We start from the raw sequence: 23,650 nt of genomic DNA, 5'->3' as shown, positions 1-23,650 counted from the left end.
TGAGGGGGAGGCTGAACTATTCTTGTATTGGTTACCTCTGTTGCTGGTATCTTGAGTATTGATTTAAATATTTTGCTTTAAACATTTTAAAATCATCTTCTTTCATCTTCCATTTTCTGTTCAAAGGAAAATGTACTTTTTTTTCTATTAGAAGGAAAATACAACTGAACCTTTACATATGAATAGGTATGCCCAACCCCTCCCCAGTTGCTAACACAATTTGTTCTACAGAACAAAGAAAAACAGGGTCGCATTGCTCTGTGATTATTTTGTCTGCATGTTACTGGGATTCAAGTCTCTGGGGATATATCAGAAAATACACGTTCGCTTATGGGGTGTTCTGTCCTCATTTATCACTCTTGACAACTCTGCTTAAGGATGACTGTCAAAGACATGTCAGTGGTGATGTTGCAGTCTGCAGAAGTAAGCCCCTGCCCTTCAGTTCAGGCCATTAGGCTTCCTACACCAATTCATAATTCATTTTCTTACAGACTTCACAGTTTTCTGTAACTTTGATTGGGTTATCTTCCTGACTGTCAGAAGGATGGAAAGCTCTTTGGGGCAGGTTCTGTCTCTTTGTTTACATATTGAAGAGCAGAATTGGGCCCCATTTTCTTGACAATAACAGTTAAACAACTGAACATTCATCTAATCTATGCTGTTTTCACCTAATCTATGCTATTTTCTCCACAATGGGTTGTACAGCCTCTCAAAATACCATCACAGAAAAATCATTTGCTAAAATGCATGTAGCCTTCCTATTCCAAAGTAATAGCAGATACCAAAACAAACCAGAATGACCGATTAGATGTGATGAATGAAGCAAGAAACTACCACCAGAAACTTATGAGACTAAAGAGTTTTCTCTTTGGGATACAGCTGTTAACTAAAGGTCCCCCAGATACACTTTTTTGTAAGTTCTCAGTTCATTATAGCTAGTAAAGTAACATGCTACCACACTAGTATGGGTCTCGGAGGCACTTAATTCAGACCAGAAAGAGCATATCCTGCATAACTTTACTTACCCTGCTTCCTTTTTAGGATGTGAAACTATATTCTGTAGACTCCTGAGGACAGGCAGTTATTTGTATCTGGTGCTGAGCCAGGAAATGTTCAGATCTTAACCATGCTGAAGGACAAATGAAAGAAAGCTATTTTTTGAAACAGCCACAAGTGCATGTACCGTAGATGCTATTCATTAGTTTAGTTCCCTGTGTCCATTAGGGAGATTCAAACGGTCCAGAGGTCACAGGGGCTATACAAATCACAGAATGCATCAAAGTAAAGCCAACAGATATCTGAAAAGAGTAAAACTGTTTTAATATAAAAAAGAAGTCATAAATGCATGTATTGTTTCATAGAGAATTATATTGTCAGTGTAATGATGCTTATGTTCAAGGCACATGTTCATCTCTGGAAGACAGAAGACGTTTGTAATGCTTATAAATGCTTATAAATTTGCTTATGAATTCTTATTGCGAACATCTTTCATTTCCAACAGGATGAGAATATGGTTAGCTTCATAAAAGGAGGCATCAAAGTCAGGAACAGTTACCAAACATACAGGTATGTCAGAGTGATGACACTATTGTGTGTACTCTTTCCATAAAAAGTGCAGCTGGTCAAATTCTCCAATTCACAAATTACTTTCTGATATATTTATTGCAGCCTTCATTATGGGCCTCATGTCTAGAGCCTTTCACTGCCCACACGAATTCCTTCTTTGCAAAACAAAAGGCATTGATATTATGGTTCATTTGGATTTTAAATTTGCATTAGGTAGACAGGGAATAGAAAAAAGAGGTAGTGGACCCTTCCCTTGTTAACTGCCAAGGTTTGCCTACTTGAGATATGATCAGGCATGAAGCAGGTCATCAGGCTTATGAAATTGCATTTCTTTGTAGTTTCTGCTGCAGCTTTTTGGAACGTTCAAACCCAGTAGCTGAAGCACAAGTAATTCCATAATAAAGGCATGAAACTAAAAATGAAGAGAATATAAAATGAAGAGCTTGCAATGGAAAATATAAATGGCTTCAAAAAAAGATTTAAGCAAATGTACAGGAAATAGATTTATCAGGGCTAATTAGCATGATAGAACAGATGCAGTCTCTCCACATCATGAAGTCCCCGAACAGACAATTCATAGAGGATGTTTTTCCAAGCATATGCCACTGTCTGTGTGAAATATTGGGTTAGCTGGACCTTTAATCTGGTTAAGTATGGCAGTTATTCTACTCTAAAGAGAAGGTGCATGCTATTAAAAATGATAAGCAGGGTTGCTTATCTAAACTCACAGTATGTCTGTTACTTAGTGTCTAGAAGCCAAAAACATCTGCCTAAGCATATTTCTTTTTGGGAGGTAATGGAGAGAGGTTTTCAACATGTGCAAAGTGTTTTGAAGTGCAGTAGTAAATTCTGCAAAGGTAAATTAAAATGTACACCATGGGAAGCATACTCTATTGTGCCTCAATAAATTAAGAACAGCTCTACTATATGTAAAAACAAAGTGTAATAAATCTAGTTGGACTTAGGTGGTCTCCCTCAAAAGAATGCTAATAACAACTTCAATATTACTAAAACATACTTTAACAAAGGGGAAGTTTGTATGTGAGACTGGCAATTATGATTTTTGTACTGTACCTTTGATGTGGCAAGAAGTAATTGTTTTCAGCCCTGGTGAGAGTGTGGTGCAGAAGGTTGCGGCAAAAATGTGGAAATGAGCCTTTGTTTGCTTTGATTGATTAATATTTATCACAATAATTTCTGATACAAAAAAAGTGATCTTTGCTTTCCCTGCTGTCAACAGAACAGGTTGGTAATCCACAACAACAGCAACCCCGACAAAGACAGTAGGGGTAAACATTACAAAGATATAAAACTCTCAGGGAGGAAAGGTTACCATAAAAAAAGATAGAGTGAAATAATATGGTAATTTAGAATGAAACATTTGCTTGCTATCAGTACATAAAAAGTATGAGAAAATTTTCATGGTAGTAGAGACTAATGAAAAATTTAAAAAGATGAAAATTAAATTTGCATCATGTTTTGTTTTACTTTAGGACTTAAAATTTGGCCTCAAAAAAGCCACAAAAAGTCACGTGTATCAGACAAAACAGTATCCATTCCAGGTTCCACAGAAGTGTACTGAAAGGGAGAAAGATGACAGTGTCCATGTTCATGTGGGTTTAAGGTGACTAAATGCAGGTCCATTGTAAAGGCTGCAATTACAGTGAAGTGTCTTAGATCTATTAGCAACAACCAGCTGATAAAAATGTGACAGCCTGCATACACATGTGTGGCTGCAATTGAAAGAGTGTTTGTGTTTTTTTCCCTATGCATAAGCAAATTGAACTAAAACAATAATGTGAAAAACACATAACTGTGGAAAGCTTGGGGGAAAAGCAGCTTCAAATCCAGTTGGCTTACACAGGGCAATAAAGAAACGCTACCAAGTTGAGACCTAAAAGATTAGAAATATAAGTAATTTCCAATATACCTGCTCACTTTTTAAAATTTCTTACAATTGACTTTTCCTATATATAACACAATGTTCTTTTGGTTGAACATGCACAAAATGGGAATGCATAATCTAGAAATTAGTGAAATGCAAATCAAATTAATTAAAAAATTGCGAAGTCCTGTCTTCTGCACTGGCCCATCGTCTCTTTGTAATAGTAAGTCCCAAAAGCCAGTCTTGGGACATTTTCAGGCAGAAACGTGGTTGCAGATTGACTATGTCTGTTTGACAGGAATTCATCTCCAGGACTCCATATTTTTGAGTTGATAGTAATATGACAGAAATGGTTTGTTGATAAATCCAACAAAATGCTGTAGATGTTGTTCATCTGGGTGAGATGACAAATTCACCTTTTTTGAACTACTGTGTAGGTCAAGGTAATTGGATTACTTTCTTACTGAATTGTAATTAGTGTTAATCATTTTTTTTACTGACAATATGACAAAATCTTGTGCTTTTTCAGAGAGCTGGACAGTCTCATACAATCTCCACATTATGTCAAAGGGGAGAACCATCTCCATTTTGAGGGAGGTGTAAAGCTCGGGGTTGGAGCGTTTAATTTGGTATGTACCAGCAGCTCTTCTCTTGAGCTCAAGGTCTGCAAACTCCTGAAAATGTTCTTAATGTAACTTCCTGAGAAGTTCCATAGACATCAGTGTTACTAGTCTTGGGGTTAAAATTAGGTGTATGTGTTGATACCTGCAGGAACCCAGTCTCTGATCTAACACCAGCAGATAGTTATACACTATAGAAATAAAGAGACTGCTACCCATAACATGCCAATACCGTTGTGTGTGTGCAGGCCCATGTGCACGTCCTGATGGAGAAATTATAAATTGAGCAATTTTCTTGTCTGACACAGGCTAAGAACATGTTCTTTGATGATATAGCAAAGTGCCTGTGCCCAGCTGCCAGTGGAGGTGATCTAGGTTAGCCCAGTGACCAGTGCTGGGAGGCACACAGGAGTGGGTTGTAGCCTCATGAGAAGGGAACCATGGGGATAAGGGCTGGGAGAAGCCTTGCTCAGGAGCAGAAGATGCCGGTGCTTGTTGACTTCCATTTACTATTTAATTGGCACTGAGGGAGCAACCAAGGACAGGGAGTTGTCTGTTGGCAGGACAGTTGGTGGGGCAGGATGCGTGAGTGGAGCCTGGGATGCTGTTCAGGCCACTGTTTGCTGCTGGTGCTTGTGTTCTGGTCAGGAAAACAAGGGGTCAGATGTGGTGACATGGCACAGGATGTCCTCTGTAGCAAACCACAGGATGGCTGATGGTATGAAAGTGTGTAACTGTGTAACTCTTGCATTTCTTTCTATAGACATTGTCCATGTTTCCTGCACGGATTCTGAGATTGCTGGAGTTTGTTGGGTTTTCTGGAAACAAGGTAAAGGTGAAATAAATATTTTTGGTACATTTCTTTCAGATCAAGAGAGAGAGAGAGGAGTTTCTTTCTCCTCTCATTAACTCTGAAACACTGATTAGTATCACAGCATGTGTGTTGCTGACACTGTTTTCATACAGTCCGGTATTCCTTTATATTTTTGTCTGAACTATTACATTTTAAAGGTTGTGATATCATTTTTCAATGATAATACACTTTTGAAACATGATACAAGATAATGGCTAATACAGTGGTATTGACAAAATCAGGTTTTGTTTTTTTTTTAATTATTTTTAGTTACTGGTCTTTTGATGTATGCTTGTGCTTAGAAGGTCATAGCCAAAATCATATTCTTAGCCTGTTATAAATTATCTTACTTGATAGTTGCGGTTATTAGAGTATCCGAATGACCCTGAGAGGTTCCTGCATGACATCCAGTTGGAAAAAAAAGACTTCCAGTTTCATTTGATTTATTTTTCTCCATGTCTTTAATGATTTCTGTGGCACCTAAATCTTCTTTGCCTAAAGAGTAAGTGCTTTTTTTTTTCCCCAGAGAGTTACAAGTCTGACCTGTGTTGCCTGTGCATGCAGTTTAAGGCCAGTTGTTTAGCAACGAAGCACCAGTAAGCTTGCACAAACTTGACTTACTCTGTCCAGCAGAGGCACAGAAAGTATCCAGAAAGTAATCTCTCTGTGTTAGTATTTTGTGGATACGTTGTTTCAAAATAGGATAATAAACTGTGGGTAATTAATTAGTGTTTTTGTTTGTTTGTTTTTTTAATCTTGGCCTTGATACCTTTTACCTGTCCTTATTTCCCATTCCACCACCAGACTATGAGATTCAATCAAAATTTGGGTTCTTGGATTAAAAAAGCATTAAGGTTCACTTAACCTGAACTACCAGTTATGCTTATTTCATAAATTTTGGGTAAGGTAAATGCTGTGTTTGTGGGACATCAAACAAAAGCATAAACAAGTTAAAACTCAACTCTTTTTTATAATGTTTTCTATTTTCAAAACAAGTTTCAAGGAGAAAAATGTTTCTTTAATCAGAGCTGCACTTGTAGGTGACATGTGGGTGAATGTCATTGCCACTTTATTAGTTTATTGGAGGGATGTTAGATCTGAAAATAAAATGTCATGTTTAAAAGCAAGGAGCTATTGCAAGGGCATGGATTAGAACTTGGAAATGCCTGGGAGCTTGACCAGGAACTGTTTCACAGGCAGTAGAGGCAAAAATCAAGTAGTTCCACCTGTCAGTTATGAAAACAAAATGCATCTAAAGCAAAATATTCTCCTAGAAAATGTAAGGGCAATTTGCATACCAGCAGAATTCTGAGAATACTCAGAATTGAACTCTCATTCTATTACTGCAGATGAAAATTTTCCCTCTAATAGAATTTCTGTTCTTTTCCATTGGCCCTGGGGTTTGTTGTATGGCTATGAGTGGGCTGCTATTTGTGTTGATGAGTCAGCTCCTGTTCCAGTTTTTCAATAACTGACTGAAGCATGACCTAGATTAGCATAAATTTAAGCAAAAACATGGTATCTGTACACCATAAAAAGGTGCATTTTAAGCATTTTGATCAAAGTTCATTGATGGTCATTTATTTTAACATCCCAGAAAAGTCTTTCTGCATAGGACAGTTTGAAACTAGATGCCCAAAGTGAAAAGCAAGATTGCAATTACATTCATAGTCCCTTCCAGTGGTGCTTTTCCAAAGCTTGCAGAAGGAATCTGTCCTCTGCAGTACAGACAAGAGGCTTGAAGGTGAAAGTAACAAAAGAGAAGAGAGAAAGTGTGTGTGTCATATGCTGCACACCATCCAGAGGAAAAGGAATTTTGAGTACATCAGCGTTTGACCACACAGTTTTTTCATTTAAATGCTTGTGGTGAGCATCAGGCTGTGCAAAAGCCAAGAGAGCCTTGAGCTGCTTATGATTTACCCAAAAGAGTTATATTTCACTCAAAGACAGTTTGCTTTTAGTGTGGATCGTGTGTGTATTAGAAGAGGATATACAATTGTATTAAGATATCTTCCACAAAACTAATCTGCCTTGAAGCTGGCAGACTTGCCCCTAGCAACTCTCCTTCTCACAGACATGTCATGTCTGCTAGTTACTGAGGATGTGCCCAAAGCTGCATTACTTCCTCAGTCATTCATGGGCACTGGGGACAGCATGATCAACTTAACAGCAGTCTGGCGTCCCAGAATAGTAGGAAGGATAAGATCAAGAAAGTATAAAAGTAGCCTGAGGCCACCCTCGTTCCCTTCCGCTCCGAGAAGTGCCAGTTGTGCCACGCTCACTGTCTGAGCTCCTTTCTCCTGGTATCGTTGGTCAAACTAAGGGCTTATTTGTGTTCCGTGGCATAGACCCTGCATTTAGATATTGAGATTCAAGGCATGGGAGTGCAGTTTCACCTGATTTCATGAGAAATTTTCTGTGGGTTGAGGTATATATCATGCATTGGCTAGGCCACTAACAGGGGAGGCAGGCCTCATCCACTCCGGGCAGCGGGTGCAGAATGTGTCCCGTCTGGACTTTTTGTGCTTAATGGTGACTAACTTCTGGTGTGAGATCACAAGACTCCTCAGACTGACATGTACAGTCATTCTTAGTTTATAGAACGCTACAAATTTTGTGGTGCTAAGTTGTAGAAAAGTTTGACATGGGTCCACCATAAGTTAAGTGCAGCTTGTCAGAGGGTCAGCTGGCAGCATGATTTCTGGGGAAGGCAGAAGAATTTTCAGATAGAACCAACTTCTTTCAAGTTATACTTTCTGATGTGGGAGGACACTTTTTCCCAAAGCAGCTGAGCTGAGGAATATTTTTGATGTCTCAATTTGTAATAAATTGAGTTCCAGTTTCTGAAGAAGCATCTTTTTGATTTGCATTTTGGTCTCCTGCAAATTTTAAACTGAAGTTATTTAATACATTCAAGTGCCCAGGCTACTGGTTTAATTAGTTCTTCATAAAAGCTATTATTCATCCTACTCGCTACACCTGCAGTAATGTGATCAAGTCATGGGACATGAACAGTGACCTTGTTTTGCTTCCTTTGTAAAGATCTGTAATTAAACAAGAATGATTTAAAATATAATTGAAGAGCTTTCACTTCAGGAAATGAAATGGATTTTAGTCAGTCACAGCTGAAATAGGTAGGAACCAGCCTGTATGCTGTCTAATGATGGTTTTGAGCATTGTCCTTGTTTGCACCTCATTCACTGTGAGAATCCTCCACTGCTTGTGTGGGACACTGGAATGAGAGAATATTGGATGTCTTGGAACAAGGATCACATCAATGGGATATTGCTTTTCCTTGTCATGAAGTGACAGTATAGGGAATTAAAAGGGCATAGGATGTTCTGAGCAACTTGCATAGAAAGGTAAGGGATACTGCATTGGGTCGTGACATTTGTCTGTAAGAAAAGTGTGTCACTTCCTCCTTTGTGTTATACCTTATGCTTTTCATGGTAACCTGCCTCTTGTGTTACTGTTGTTTAAGTATTTTAGAGAAATTACTGCTACTTGTTACCTTGACATCTGTTTTATATTGTAGCAATAGACTTTGTTTGGAAGCACATCCTGGTGGTTTGTCATAGCTCCTGTCACCAGTGGCATAGGTGTGGGAGGTATTTACAGGTGTTAAAAGGTGCGTCCTAACAATTAGTGTAATGTACTCGATTATACCGACTGGCACCAGTGAGTATAATTTGTTCACAGAGGCTCAAATAGTAGCAGTCTGTGATTTGGTGCTGAGATCCTCAGCTGATCCCCACTGAGGATCATGTGGGTGTAGTAGCATTGTCCAACTCATGACACCTCACCTACCTGATTAGGTTTGCTGGCTAGTTTCTTGAGGCTCCCTGTGGAGTAAGAGTAGGTGCTTAAAAAAGGTGAATCAGTGTCTGACTTGGGCTTCTGTGCTGAATCGTTCCTTCCAGGAGTAAATCTATCTCTACCAGCCACAAAGGGAGCCTAGGGAGTCTGTCTGGTTGGACATGGTAGCTAAAATGTGCTTCTTACAAAACCCTTTGTCATCCCACTTTGGAGATCTTGCAACAGCAGTTTGCAAGAGTGTTTTCGGGAGAAGCAGCTTTGTTGCAGCCTTCTCTACAAGCAAGCATTGCAATACTAGTAATAACTGCTTCTAGATTTCTTTTGTCCAGACTGTGTTTACTGATTATATTGTTATTTTAATATAGAAAGCTTGGGGTATTCCAGTAGCAGAGTGAAATGTAAGCAGTCTTTAATTACCTGTGTGGGACAAAATAGGATTCTAGACATGACAGCGAACTAACTTGCTCAGTGAGCTTCCCATACCTGTGTAACTACTCAGTTTAAGAATTTAGGCTGATGTATGCCAGATTTGCAGCTGTCTTTTATAAAGAATGAGCAATTTCTTAATTGATTTTCTTCACAGTTACAGCTTTCCCAGATGCTGTCCCAGATGGGGTGGATATGGGCTGCCTTCCTGGTTCATACAGACAATAATATTGTGTTTGGCTATCTTAAAATACATTTTTTTGGACTAAAATACATCAGTGAGATCAACTTGACAAGTAAATTGTTTTATATAAATAATACAGTTTGTTTCTCTGTCATTCTTAGTGCTATTCACAAATATGAGCAGCAGCTATTTTACCTGTATTTTTATATTAACTGGAAGATATCTAACACTGTAAGGCCTTCTACTGAAGTAAACGTCTGTAAAGACTCAGTAAAATATCCGTCCTGAAGATTTTTCATTTGAAAAAATCTACTTTGGAAGGCTACTTTGGATTTTTTTTTCTGACAAATTCATTCCACAAAATGTTTTGTCTTCTACCTTGCAGTACAACAGTGTTACTTTAAAAAAAATCCAAGTATTTGTGGTTTTCATCTGAGCAGGTGGAAGGAGCTGAGTGCATCATATTTTGTTAGTTATTTGTATCAATCAAACTTCTGCTTTCAGCAGAAAATGAAGTTGGCTTTATTTCAAGAGTGCTTGCTTTCCATAAAGTCATTGATTTTCAGTTATGATTTTCCTATCTTTTAAATTTCTTCTGAAGTGATGTACAAGTCAGTATTTTCATTATTTTATCCAGGCTAGATGTCATGCTAATTCTCTTGCAGGTGTGCGTGTTAATGGTACGTGTTACTTTCCCCATAACAGTAATACATAAATAAAGATTTATTAAAACTCAAAATAACTGTATTTACATTAAAAAACAAAACAAAACACTAGTTAAGTAAAAACATACATGTATGATCAAAATTAGAATATGGTTACAGGCTTCAGGATTTGTACAGTAAATGGTAAAGGTCATGTAGTGTAATACCTTTCCATGGGCAGGGACACACAAAAGATGAAAATCTGTGTTGAGATCATGCACTGAGTGCTCCCTGTGATACCTTCTGCAGTGGCTCCAGAGACATCCCTCAGGGTCCCTATTTATAGTGTAGCTGGTTTGAATGGATGTCTTTATAGTTGTATACATCTTGTTCCAGTAGTTTTCCATTGCAGTTGTAGTGCAACTTTTAAATGGAATTTTCCCCAGCACAAAGTGAACATCTTACTGTGTGTGTTTACTAAGAAGCAAATCTTATGGTTGATATGTTCGCATGTTTATATTCTTACCATTGACACCAGGGAACCAGTCCTAGAAGGGGATTGGTAAACACTGTTGTCTCAGGAGCTTGAATCCTTATTTCTCCCTTTGAATATGAATACAGCACGATACTTGATCGCTGTAGCTCTTCCCAAAGAGAATAGGAACATTCTTCTTTCCGTGATATTTTTCCTACCTCTGGTAGAGGGCCAACACCATTGCAAGGCTTCTTTTGTTGACATACTTACAGACATCCTTTTGCACTGCTATCCTTTGCCCTGCTAGTTGCTGATATGGTTTTCTTGATGTCTTTAACCTGCTTCTGCAGTGAATAACAACAAACATGGACACACGGCGCAAAGACGATCAATATTATTTGCCAGGCATTTTAAAACCGTGCTTTTTTCATTATTGAAAAGTGGTTTAGCAGCACTTTGGTGATGGTGATAAGTTGTTTCACATTCTCTTACATTAACCAAGTAATAAATCACAAATTGCTGCTCTGTCTCAGGATGTTTTCCAGAGATGAAGCAGTTACTCCATAAAAAACTGTTAATATAATCTCTCTGATTGCTATAAAAATAATTTACATCAGTGTATTTTGGAAATTTGAGAGTGAGCAATCTATAGATGACACTGCAAAGGGTAAATATATATATATATCAAAAATTTGCTTTGGTTCTTTTCTAATACTTTGTCCTTCTCGCTTTTGTTTGCACAGGAGCATGGTCTGCTGCAGCTTCAAGAAGGAGCGTCATCATACAGCTTTAGGTCGGTGCTGTGTACCATGCTGTTGCTTTGCTATCATACTTTCATGACCTTTGTGTTAGGTAAGATTGTTTATAATAACTCTTGGATTTGATTAGTTCTTGTGGGAGACAAAGGGGAAAAAGATGGTTTCAACACCTATTTGTTGGTGAAATACTTGTTCACACTCAGATTAAATATATGTCATTTTGGGGTGATTTTACAGTAGTGATCATAACCAAAGAGAGTATCTTAATCTACAAGATGGAGGTTTGTTTAATGCATAAGAAAGGAGAAAATGGGGGTAGCAAAAGAAGTCATGAGAACTAAATCTTTCTTCTCTAATCAGGTGTATTAACTGGGAAGCTGAAATCATGGCTGTGAGTGAGATGAGTTCCTGAATACTTTGCTCATCTCTATCTTTTTTTAGAGTTGATAGCTTCTCTCTGAAAGAATATACTTCCCAGTCATCTACTGTTAGAGCTTTTTCAAAGTGTGTTTGTCTACTCATAAATTAATTTTCAAGTCACTAAGCACAATGTTGTTTGAATCTTCCTGCTTGCTGGCTTAGTGAAACTGTATTTATACCCAACTTAACAGATAGAGGAACTTCTGTATCGGCCAGATGAGGATGGCTAATCAGTACTTTGCCCTCCTGTTTTTTGTGTTTTGTATGTGCGTGTGTTGTTTTTTGTTTTTTTTTTTTTTTTTTTTACTGTTTTTATTACTTGCATTATTATGCATTTTAGGGACAGGAAAAGGAAATGTTGAGGAGGCAGAAAGGCTACTTAAACCTTACTTGGCTCGCTATCCAAAGGTAAAATCAATCATAATTCAGATTGGTATGATTGTTTAATGTTTCCCTGCCAAATAACAAAGATCTAGACTGTATGGTCAGCTTGAAAACTGTTAAAGAATACTCGTATTTTTATTATTATTTATTACAGGGAGCCATATTCCTGTTTTTTGCAGGCAGGATAGAAACACTGAAGGGTAACATTGATGCGGTAAGTAATCCACTTGCTCTTGGAAAAAATAAGCCTCAAAAGCTTCAGAAAAGCTCCTACAGGAACAACGTTTCTGTTTTAGTTAATGCTTCCTGTGTCTCTGGCCTGTATGTAATTTATAGCTCATGAATACGAGTAGGAATTTTGAAAACTATTTTGACCAGCTTGTTTCACCAGCTCATATCATTATCCTTGATTTCTGGTGATAACCTAATCCACTACTATTAATGACACAGTTTTGTCATTGTCTTTCCTATCCTGAAGTGAGTTGTACCTTTAACAACATCCTATGGTAATCATTTGCCTTAAGTCTGAATGGAGAGTCATACGAGACTTGCAAGAATTAGGGTGTTGCAGAATACACGTCAAAAATACTCCAAGACACAGTATCAGCTGATGTGCAGTGCTGTAGCTCCCTTGAAGTCTTTGGAGCTATGACAAATGTCAGCTGAGCATCTGTCCTCTGACTTTAGTTTCCCAGTTTCCCTAGGTACATGCATTCATTTTGCCTGTACTTAGGACTTCCATAAAACTTCCAGGAATGGGGAGCTCTGTTGCAGGGGTAAACTTGCTAACCCCAGGATGACTGTGGAGCCAAGGAACTCTTATGTGAAGCCAGCAGACATGATCTTGGGGAATACTAGGCTGTTTTTAATTTGGAAACTGCAGGAGCTATGGAAGCAGATCATGAAGACCAAATGTCTGTTACAGCTTTGTTGTACATGCATTTACATGTGATTAAGGCAGTGTTTGGAAATCTCTGTGTTCAGGCAGTTAATAGGTATGAAGAATGCTGCGAGGCTCAGCAGTACTGGAAGCAGTTTCATCACATGTGTTACTGGGAGCTCATGTGGTGCTTCACCTACAAGCGCCAGTGGAAGATGGCATTCTTTTATGCAGATCTGCTAAGCAAAGAAAACACTTGGTCAAAGGTAAGTTGAGCAGAACAAGAAGGAAATATTTAATGACAGGTATAAGGCCCTGTATTATCTATTAACTTTTAATCAAATAGAGTTGACTTTTGGTATCTGTGAGCTGGGTGAAAATTATAAAACAAATACAGGTCTGCTGTGGCTTTTTCAAAACAATGTGAATTGTGAACATTCGAATCTGAACAGATTGTGGTCAAATGGAAACCTTTTGGGCCTTGTTTGTAGATGAAGAACAGACTGTTAGAGATGTTCTGCTGTGGATTAACTGATTGTTTTGTCAACACATTGCCGTTAGTGGCAAGTTGTCATTTCTTTCTTAACATTACAAGCTCTTCTGGTGATGAGTGAGATTAGCCATGATGGTGCCTCTAGGATAATAAATGCAACTAGAAGCAATGCAGCTTGCCCTGTGCATCTGAAAGGGAGAAGTTCTCAAGTCCAGAACCCTGGTAGACTTCTTCCCTTCGCCTTCACTTGAACCACAGGAAAATCTGTCAGGCTTTAAAGTCTGGTGAGTGGGTGGGTGGGGTTAACTGGTGTTCACTGGTTTGTTTCTCCTCAGTGTGATCACTCTGGGTGGATAAGGAGGTGTTATCTCTGTTTTTTTCTACTGCACATGGTATATATTGGCCAAGTGCAACCAAAGCTGACATAAGGTCCAAACAGCCGGAGAGCAGCTCTCACAATGCTTCCAGTTGGACAAAATCTGGAGCAGGGATTCATGCCCCTGGGTATTCCAGCAACGCTCTCAGTCAGATGCATTGGTCTGAATAGCTCCCACAGGACTTTTGTTTAGTGATGGACCACTACCCGACTAGAAGCTTTAATATCCTGAAATGCTGTAGGATTAATATTAATATATGTCCTTTTAAACTTTATGTAGAGTTCTTTAGTTTATTGCACAGGCCTAGAGGCAGCAAAGGTGCTTCTTATCAATAGGTAACCTATTGCAAGTACAACCTAATAGGAGCAAAATACTGACTACATGAACTAAGTAAATAATGGTCACATAAATGGACTGTTACATTCTGCTAGAAATAGATAGGAAAAATATTTTAGGCTTTGACTGAAAACTCCTGAAACTTATGGTTAATGTAGACTCCTTAAAGCAGTCTTTAAGACTGCTCAAGAACTCACAACTGTCATTTTCTGCTGTTCCAAATATTGCAATGTCCTCTGCTGCTTTGCTTTCCTTGGTTGCTGAATATATAATTGCTCACAAGTCCCTGTGAAGTCAGTACATTTCATAATCTGAAATAAGGAAACCTTTTAAAAACTATTGTGCTTTTTCTAGAACTTAATATTTGAGATATGCTACTAAGTTGTGACTGGACGCATAAAACATATGGTTTGTTTATTTTTTTTTTCTCCAACCTTTTCTTAAGGTTTCCAGTGTGTATTCATGAGAGTAATACAAAAATGTATTTTATACAAGCATGATACATAGTTGTACGCTTGTTCTTGGAATGTGAACATGAGCTGATAAAGAAAACAAAGGCATTCAAGATTTTAAAAAATTACCTTTTTTTTTTTTAAATACTTATCTCCTGACTAAAATTTCATAAGATTATTTCTATTTGTGAGCAAAAGCAGCAAGTTCTTCCTCTTTGTTACTGTTTTGTTCTTTAAATCAATAATGGTGATGCTGTAAATTCATTTTTCTGTACAGATATTCTTGATTGCATTTACAGGCTACCTATATTTACATGAAAGCTGCTTATCTCAGTATGTTTGGACCTGATGACTGCAGTCCTTTTGGAGACAATGAAGTTGAATTATTTAGGTAAAATTTGTTAACTCTCAGTTAACAACAGTTTCATATCAAGTCACGGTATATATGGAAAAGAGGCAGAATTACTCATTGTGCAGTCTGGAAGATCTGCACAAATAGCATTGGAATTGGTAAGAAATTGAAGAATGAAACACTACCCTTAGAATAAAAAGACCCTGAATTCAGACAGGAGATTTCTACTGACCTGGAAATACTTTAGAGACAGGTATTAATTCTGTCAGCCATACGGTAGCTGGTGTAGTTGCATGTACCATTCACATTCTTTTTCAATTGTTTCCGTTGACCAAAATGGCATGTAAGATCTGAAAGCCTTAGTGGATTACGTTACAAGATGGATGCCTGTAACAGCTAATGGAGACTGAATCATTACAATTTGATTTTTGGGCTTTGAGTCTGGGACCAATATTAAATAGTTACATGTGCAAGTAAATGTTTGCATTATTGACCCAGTAATTTAATATATTTCTAATGATCAAGCTCAAAAAAGCCTAACTTTTGCTGGGCCAAACAAAATTAATTACTTTGTTTTTCTGAGAATGTGTCTGTAAAATTTCAATATCACTTCTTAACGTGCTTAAAATATATTGATACTTCTCAGGTCTTCCATATCTTACGTAATTATTAAAAGCAGATTTCATTGGATTTGGGATCCATTGCAAAGGGAATCAGTTTGGTCTTTGGGAGAATGCGAGGAACACTGACAAAAGCCAAGCTTGCCTCTTTCTTAGTCTGTGAAGATGGGCCATTTATAAGTTAGGTGCCTCACCTAATTTATTCTTTTGGGTGGGGAAGAGTCCTTATTTCTGCTGCTTGATTAAAGTGGAAGCTTAAAAGAGATATGTATGTCCTACATAAAGACAGCTTTTGTGAATATGTATTGCTCTGCTTCCCTAGAGACAGCAATAGCTGGGTGTGTAGCAGCTTTTTAAAGTTCTCTTCACTTAGATTTTTTTATTTTTATTTTTTTTAGAGTTTGAATATTGTTGTCCCAGACGTTCATAGAGGAAAAACTCCTTACTTTTTTTCCTTACTTTTTTTTCTTTTTTTAACTTTCAGGATTGTTCCCAGCTTGAAACTGAAAATTGCAGGGAAATCACTGCCTACAGAAAAGTTCGCCATTCGGAAAGCTCGACGATATCTTTCTTCAAACCCTGTTCCTTTACCTGTTCCGCCTTTGGTAAGTTAGAAATATTCTGCCCCCCTGCCCCCTACCCATTACATTTTTTTTAATTTATTGAAACAAAAACAAGATAATTAGAATACTATCTTTCCGTGTTTCTAAGGTAAAACCTCTGCAAGAGACTGGAATGTTCCCAAAACAAAGCCAAATGAATGCAAGGAATGCTGTAAAACTGGGGCATGCAGCAGCCACAGGGAACTAAGCCAGTTGTTTGTGACACATAAATGTGTTGCATGTGTAACTCATTATTCTAGCTATGGACTGGCATGCTCCTATCAGTATTTTTTAATTACCTGTTGAGGAACTTTGCCCTTGGTCTCTTCTGTCATGTGTCAGTTACTAAGACTATTAAAAGAAGACTTTGAGGTACAAAAGAGTGGAAAAAAATCAAGAAACCAATGCTAGAACTGGGGGCTCTGTGTAAGCGATTCCTTAATGTGCCCCTGAATGTTTGCAATGTGGTGCTCTTCAAAGCAGCTTGGGGTGGTAGGATGAAACATAGCCAAGTCTCTTTAGATACTCCAGAGAGCTATTGCATACAGTTATTTTTTATTTTTTATTTTTTATTTTTTGCCTGTAGTGCTGGCTAGTTCCCAGTTGCCAGGTAAGATCAACTGTATAAGGCCCCCATTGTCTAGCACATGGTGCACTTACAAAAATCTGTCTGCAAAGACCAAGTAAAAGAACATAAAAGATTTTGACTCCACAGGTCTGCTAAGTTCAGTGGCATTAACATTTGCAGTGCCTTGAGCTGTTTTATCTGAGAAACAGATGGATAATTAGTAAATACTCTTTAAGAAAATGCCTGAGCAAGGAGATCCTCTTGGAGACACCAGTGAGTAGTCATTTCTCAGTCCACCAGCTGGTTATGTGACACACTGCTGCTTGAACAAACATAGTCTCCTGCAAATAAGGTACAGCACAGCGTGAGTATTCACTGGTGGCCACTTTCAACCAAGTCATGAGGCTGAAATGAGAGGAAATGATGAGATTTTTTTGATTTGCCTTTCAGGTTTCAGAAATTGTAGAGAGTCAATAAATATACACACCTGGAGTTTGGTTGGGCTATTCTAATGGAGTTTTAACAAAGCGGGTTTCTGTGCTGAAGGCTTTCCTTGGGGTGATAGGGACACTGCAGTCTTTGTTTCTGCTGCAGTTGCATTTCTGAGGCAGCAGATGCCGCAGCTGAACAGCTGAAAGCACTCAGGATGTGGAATGGGTGCAGAATCCCATTTTAGGATTTTTCTTTTCAATATGAAGGGACTTGCTGAGAGGAGAGAAGTCTTAAATATTTAGCCTAGAATAAATGTAGTTTGAGTACTTGTGAATCTAAGCCATGGTAATAAATTTACACTAGAACTGTTGAACTACAGTAAGTTCAACACCAGTTAACATTAACATCATTTAATAATGATTAACATCATTTCATCTATTCTAGCCTAACATCTTGTTTTACAGTAGCTCTAGAAGTCAGCTATTCTGTACAGAAACTTTAAATAAAAGCTCTAAATTATCAAATTCATATTAGGTCATAAAAACAAAAAACTTGTCATGAGGACCAATGGGAAATACTATAGAAACTGGCATCATTAGCTTTGCAATTGCTCTTCGCAGTTGCCACTTCAATACATTTGGTCTGGTGATGTACTCTAAGGGAGAACCCTAATAACAACCAGGAATTAAAACAATAGTTTTTAGTTAAAGTTACCCTAAGAACAGTTGAATTATGAAAGAAGTTCCTGTTTGTCGGAATGTCAAAATGCAGTAAATGGCTCTTCAATTGTTTTCCAGGACTAATTTGTTCTGACAAACAATGTAGCTACCTTCCATTTGCAATGAAAATATGTTTAGATGAACTGAGTTTTTAGCTAAGGAATCAGTAACTTTTTCATCATACAGAGATAACAAGTATTTGATAGCTGTGTTTATCCAGCACTGTAATTAACAATGCTGTCTTCTCTCCCTGACCTTAGGAAATGATGTATATCTGGAATGGCTATGCTGTAATTGGACAATGTCCCAACCTAACAGAAGGCATGTTAGAGACTTTAATTGAAGCAGAAGAAGCATTGGCAAGAAGTCCAGGTAATCAGTGATATGGTTTAAGCAGGTATTTTACGGTGCAATAGCTAAAGATAATATCTGTGAATAAAGAGAAACACTTGTTAGGAAAGTTAATCTGATCATAGGAGGAAGGTAGATTATGAAGCCATAAACTGTTTGCGCAGATAGGACTCATTTTCCTCTTTTATCATAGCAATAACTTACAATAGTAGCAAGCTATTTTCCGCCCACAGATGTGTATTAGGAATAGTTTATGACATGTATTAAGGACTGTTTATTTTGGTAGATCAAAATCAGCATATGAATTGACTCGATTACTTAGATCATGAAGCTTTGTTATCCTTAGATACTGTATTTCAGTTTTGAAGGATAAAGAGGAAAAGATGACTGTCAGTCTTCTGTTCTAAAAGTGCTGTCAACTTACAACATGACCTTGGAGTGATATTGGGAGTGTCCTTGGAGTGGACTTGAATGATATTTGTGTGTTGAAAGCTGAGATATCAGGGATGGGCTTCCTTTGCGCTATAATGGAGCATAAGAAAGGAGTTAATATTGACCTGGAACAGGCTTTGCTACCACATCTTTTGTCAGTCAGTTAATTAGCCATCCATGAGAAAGTTGAATTGCCATTTATTTCTTGCCAATCTTCCCCAAATTCTTAGAGAAGTGCAGCCAGTCTCTGTAATCACTAAGTCTCCCCTTACTAAACATTTGATCTTATTATTACATTCCACCTTCCTGCAAAAGGATCAATCCCATCTTGACAAAGGAATGTGGGTTAAGTCACTGCGTTGCAGTCTTTTCTAGGACCTGGTCTTCCTGTGCACATTGTTACACAAGTATTCTTCTAGAGTTGAAAGAGCTGCTTGAAGAAATGGCTAAAGCCATCTCCTTTTTAATTGTTTGAGAACAGACAGAAAAATATTTTCACTGAAAGTGACGTCTTAGTAGAAGTCACCTGACTGTTTCCCTTTTTGTCACATATTTTGCTACTTTATTTTGGATAAGTGAATTATTTCACTATTCCTTTTTTTCTTAGTTGGTAAATAGTGAACAAGACTAACTTTTTGCAGGGATTTGTGGAAGCTGATTCATGTTTGCAGAACACTCTGAGACATAATTGAAAAGTGCAATGTATTTTAAACACACCAACAGTACTGCGTGACAGTGTTACACCAATAAGATGTCAATCTGTTAACAGAAATAACATCTAGAAATGGAAATCTGATATGCACAGTTGTGTCTAGGGTAGGTTTATAAATGTTTTGGATTTTTTTATGCAGTTGGGAGCAGTTTATAGGCTGTATTAGAAGGAGAGGAGATGCATGCATATGAACATGTTCATGGAACAGATGTCCAGGAGAGATAACTGATCTGCTTTTTGTTTTTCTTATGAAATAACTCTTCTGTGGCCCTGAGACATCTGACCGGGCACATACTCAGTGTATCACCTTTTGCCCTCTTTCCTGTTCCTTCTAAGTTTGTGCTGTATAGTCTTTGGGCATCTTCCCGCAGTTTTGCTTTGGTGATACATTATATATAGATGTTTCTTTTGGATTTAGCAATACATGTACAAGTGACTGCAATTGGATCAGGACCTCCAACAGCACAGTCCAAAGGGGAACAACTGTTCCATGTAGAATGTGTCAGCATTAATCAGCTGGGGTGGCAGAGGAAGAAGTAGGTAAAGGACTCCAGTAGTAAAGATAAGCTGAAATTCAATAGCTCAAGATGTGGTATCATACATTTTGCAGAAATTCCTATTAGCTAGTATTTCGTGATACAAGTTTGTCTGCGATAGCAGGAAACTGCTCTTAATGAACTTAATGGATCATTCAGTTCCTTCTGTCTTGTGTTCCAGTAAAGAGCTTTTACTCACACCTACCTGTGCAAGTTTCTCTGTAGGGAGGAAAGTCTCCAGTGCTCTAAAGTTTTCTAAAATGTGCCATTTGCTTCATCTTGCAGCTACAGAATTGCTAGCAGATGACCAGTGCGTGATAAAACTGTTAAAGGGTTTATGCCTCAAGCATTTGGGCAAGATTGCAGAGGCAGAAGGCCATTTTAATTACATCTACTTAAAGTAAGTTGTCATACCTGGTGTGCAGGAGAACTCTTGAATTTCTCAGAAACTGCCAAGTAACTACAACCTGAATACAAATACAAAGGGGAGGAGTACAGTATCTCTAGTATATATTTCATTTGTTTCTCTATCACAATTTTGATTGCCAGTATTGTTAGCCATGTAAGGAGGAAGTGTAATTCTGTACTTTTTACTAAGAGATTTTTTCTTCTTTGTGGGCTATACATGCATAAAATTTTCATAATATAAAATTTTTCATAATATAATATATATATACATGCATAATATTGTCACCTCTTCAAATAATTCCCTCATAATAAAGGGAATATTTTTAAAATCCCGAGATAAATTGTATAGGATAGTTATGTAAAGTACACTTTCAATAGCCTGGTAGGTAGCTTTGGGTAGCGAACACAAGTGTGATAAAGATTGATTGCTCTTTCTGATCTTAGCTAATCTCCTATTTATTTGTTTTTGGAACTCTTAAATGAAGGAAATAATATATCGTTTCAAGATCTTGAGGCTCTCTCTTTTCCAATGTAGTGAGAAGAAGATAAAATACGACCATTATCTAATTCCAAATGCCTTGTTGGAGCTTGCGTTACTGTATCTGGACCAGGATAGAAGAGAAGAAGCAATAAAACTACTGGAAAGAGCAAAGTAAGCAATTAAAAAGTCTTTGTTGACGGGTCAGTATGTTATTTTACTGATGGGTAGGAAGCAGACATGATAATACCGCACAAACTCATTGTTTCCTTTATTCAGCAGAAGCAGACATGCCCTAGTTTTGGCTGGGGCCTTTTCAGGTAGTAGACACTATCTGATCGTTCAGTCTGTGAGTTACCAATCCATTCTGATAAGAGCAAAAATAATTTTAAAGATCTTGATATGAATGTCAAGGGCTCCCATAAGGAATAATCCATGTGTAACTAAATGTAATTGTCTTTGTAGTCTATTTATTTATTCATAGAAGATGTATTAGATGAAATCAAAGCTCTGTGTTAGGGCTGAAATAATATTACTCAGATTGATAGCTAGCAGTGCTGTTTTTTTCCTTGATGAAATACACGGAAGATGATGTTTCAGTTTTCGTTTATCTTTGTGTTCTTTCGTCCGCATCTGAAAGACAGCTGAAACACCTGCCATTGCTATTTTCGTTGTGATTGATGTTTCTATCCAAGTAGGTTTATCAGGAATAGTTGGACTGGATCATGTATGTTCTTTATTATAAAATCAACAAAATAGAATTTTGCCTCTGTCCCAGTCTTTGCTTCTCTGCTGAGCCAAGATTTCTATGGGGGGAGGGGAGGGAGGGAGAAAAAGAGAAAAGAAAAAAAAAAAAAAAGGCAGTCCAAAACAAACAGCCTTCATCTCCCTCAGGCATCCTGCACCAGGGCAGTTCACCTCTCTGCCTGCATGCTGAATGAGGCCAAATGTTGCACGTTTCCAAGTGCACAGCATCACACCAGCCCCTGCTGCAGGTGTGTTGCTACAAAACTGATCTCTGGCCCCAACTTCCAAAGAAGTCGCGGAGAGTTTTTTCTGTTGAGCTTTTGTCCAAGTCAGTCCAACATGTATGAATGGTGAATCAGTCTGCTGAAGCTGATGCCAAAAGCCTGTCAACACAAAAATTAAAATATTGCAGCTCTTAATCTCCTGTGCTCATGAGCCTGATTCTCTGTGGACTCATGGAAGTTATTAGGAATAGCAAAAATTGCATTAGCAAAACGCAATGGAAATTGTTTCAGTCAATTTCACATTCCTCAAAGCACGCCTTGCCTCAAATCCTCAGTTTCTTTGCTCAAATCTTAAAAAGAAGCCTAGAAATTACTGCTTCTGAGCTTCTCACTCTGTCTGGTACAGCTGCCAGTCCCTGCTCAGCCTTCCCACCTTTCACCTGGCACCTCAAGGGAAGATGTTGGCTTAAAGAAGGGCACAGCAGATAGCAGCTCTTAAAAATCTCGTTACCCAGTGTTTGAAAGGCTAATACTCGGGCTTGTTATGCTCAAAAAACTCATGGAAATGTGGGAAAAAAAAGGGGGGGCTGTCTTATTTCAATTCATCACTAAAAAGTACAACCTTTAAGTTACCACCTGTATCATTATATATACTTGATCAGAATGCAGAGGTTTATAAGCCTTCAGCTAAAAATGCTGAGTGTCTTTTCAGCCACTAGGGGGAGAAGGCATTGTCTGTGGTGGATTTCAGGATTGCAAAATTATGCTTGCTGTTGGCAGGAGTGGAGATGAGCTCTGCTTGTGCATGATGCTTGATTTACTTGACCTAAATCCACGTATTGCTGCTGGCTTGAATGTTTCAACTCTAGGAGAAAGAGTGGAATGAGATAATAAACAGTTTTGGCTTGATCATGCATGGAAACATTTCTATTTGTATTACCATAAGCAATAAGCAAGAATATCAGCCTGCTGATGAGAAACACAAGAGGCATTTTTTAATATCTGCGTGACAAAATCTACTTAGTTTTCAGCAAAATCTCCAAAGTGTTTCAGATCAGCATGCAGCACAACCCATTCATTTCCACGCCTCAGCCAGCCTCTTGAGTGCTGCATACATAAAATTCCAAGCTGGTGTAGGATGGGTGAGGAGTCCCTTGTTTTTGCAGAGATTGACACTGCCACAGTGGCAGATGCTTGCCTCCATGACTGATTTGAATTATGAATTCTGAGCTGAAATGCTTTTAAAATATATAGACTACTTAATACTTGATGTAACGTTTCTGTGAAGATGATGGTATCCGCTAAAAGAATATTAGCATGGTCTAATCCTCATTGGTATCTAGATTCTGTTTCCATTTTTCAGGAGTTGAAATGTTGGTTCCCAGTAAGGTCTGCATTTTCCCTGTGGTCCTGGGAACAGCAGATCCCACCTCTGTTGCTTTGGAAGTCTTGGAAATCTTATCTTTATTTTTTATTTTTTTTTCCCTAGGTGTTGTTTCTATTATGTTTCTTAAATTCTTTTATTGTGATTTGGCAAGTAGCTTGTAGACAACTATAGGTATTCAGAATAAAAGGTATCACTGAAATATAAATCTTTCTTTTTTATACCACTGTACCAAATGTAGGCAATTTAAAACTTCATCTTTGAATTACAAATTTTTTCAGCTTTTTAATAATCTAGAAATACAATGTTCATTCTACATTGCCTAGCAGTTATCAGTGGTTGTCAGTCTCATTCCTGTCCTTACCATACTTACCAAAGGTTCATATCACTGCTGCAAAATGTTTAAATCCTTGCTGTTAGCACACATTCCTCATCTTGTTAAAATGAGGAAAAAAAATAATGAAAATATGTGTTCAAATTCGTCAGTCATACTTTGGGAGTGAAAAAACCACCTAA

General features: G+C 37.8%; 1 protein-coding gene across 3 annotated transcripts in view; it reads left to right on the top strand.

Annotated features, from left to right (window-relative positions):
* TTC39A (tetratricopeptide repeat domain 39A) overlaps window positions 1-23,650 on the top strand; it is a 53,256-nt gene that overhangs the window by 19,379 nt on the left and 10,227 nt on the right. For all 3 annotated transcript variants that reach the window (XM_084528395.1, XM_084528396.1, XM_084528397.1), the window contains exons 6-17: window positions 1,502-1,566; window positions 3,981-4,080; window positions 4,835-4,900; window positions 11,213-11,321; window positions 11,988-12,055; window positions 12,186-12,245; window positions 13,016-13,177; window positions 14,869-14,960; window positions 16,026-16,146; window positions 18,123-18,234; window positions 20,179-20,293; window positions 20,837-20,953. In XM_084528395.1, the coding sequence (XP_084384521.1) occupies window positions 1,502-1,566; window positions 3,981-4,080; window positions 4,835-4,900; window positions 11,213-11,321; window positions 11,988-12,055; window positions 12,186-12,245; window positions 13,016-13,177; window positions 14,869-14,960; window positions 16,026-16,146; window positions 18,123-18,234; window positions 20,179-20,293; window positions 20,837-20,953 (1,187 nt within the window). The remainder of the gene's footprint in view (window positions 1-1,501; window positions 1,567-3,980; window positions 4,081-4,834; window positions 4,901-11,212; window positions 11,322-11,987; window positions 12,056-12,185; window positions 12,246-13,015; window positions 13,178-14,868; window positions 14,961-16,025; window positions 16,147-18,122; window positions 18,235-20,178; window positions 20,294-20,836; window positions 20,954-23,650) is intronic.

This window comes from Aythya ferina, assembly GCF_964211825.1.
Source record: "Aythya ferina genome assembly, chromosome: 8".
Taxonomy (NCBI): domain Eukaryota; kingdom Metazoa; phylum Chordata; class Aves; order Anseriformes; family Anatidae; genus Aythya; species Aythya ferina.
Note: the sequence above shows the minus strand (reverse complement) of the source record. Positions and strands in the feature narration are given on the sequence as shown.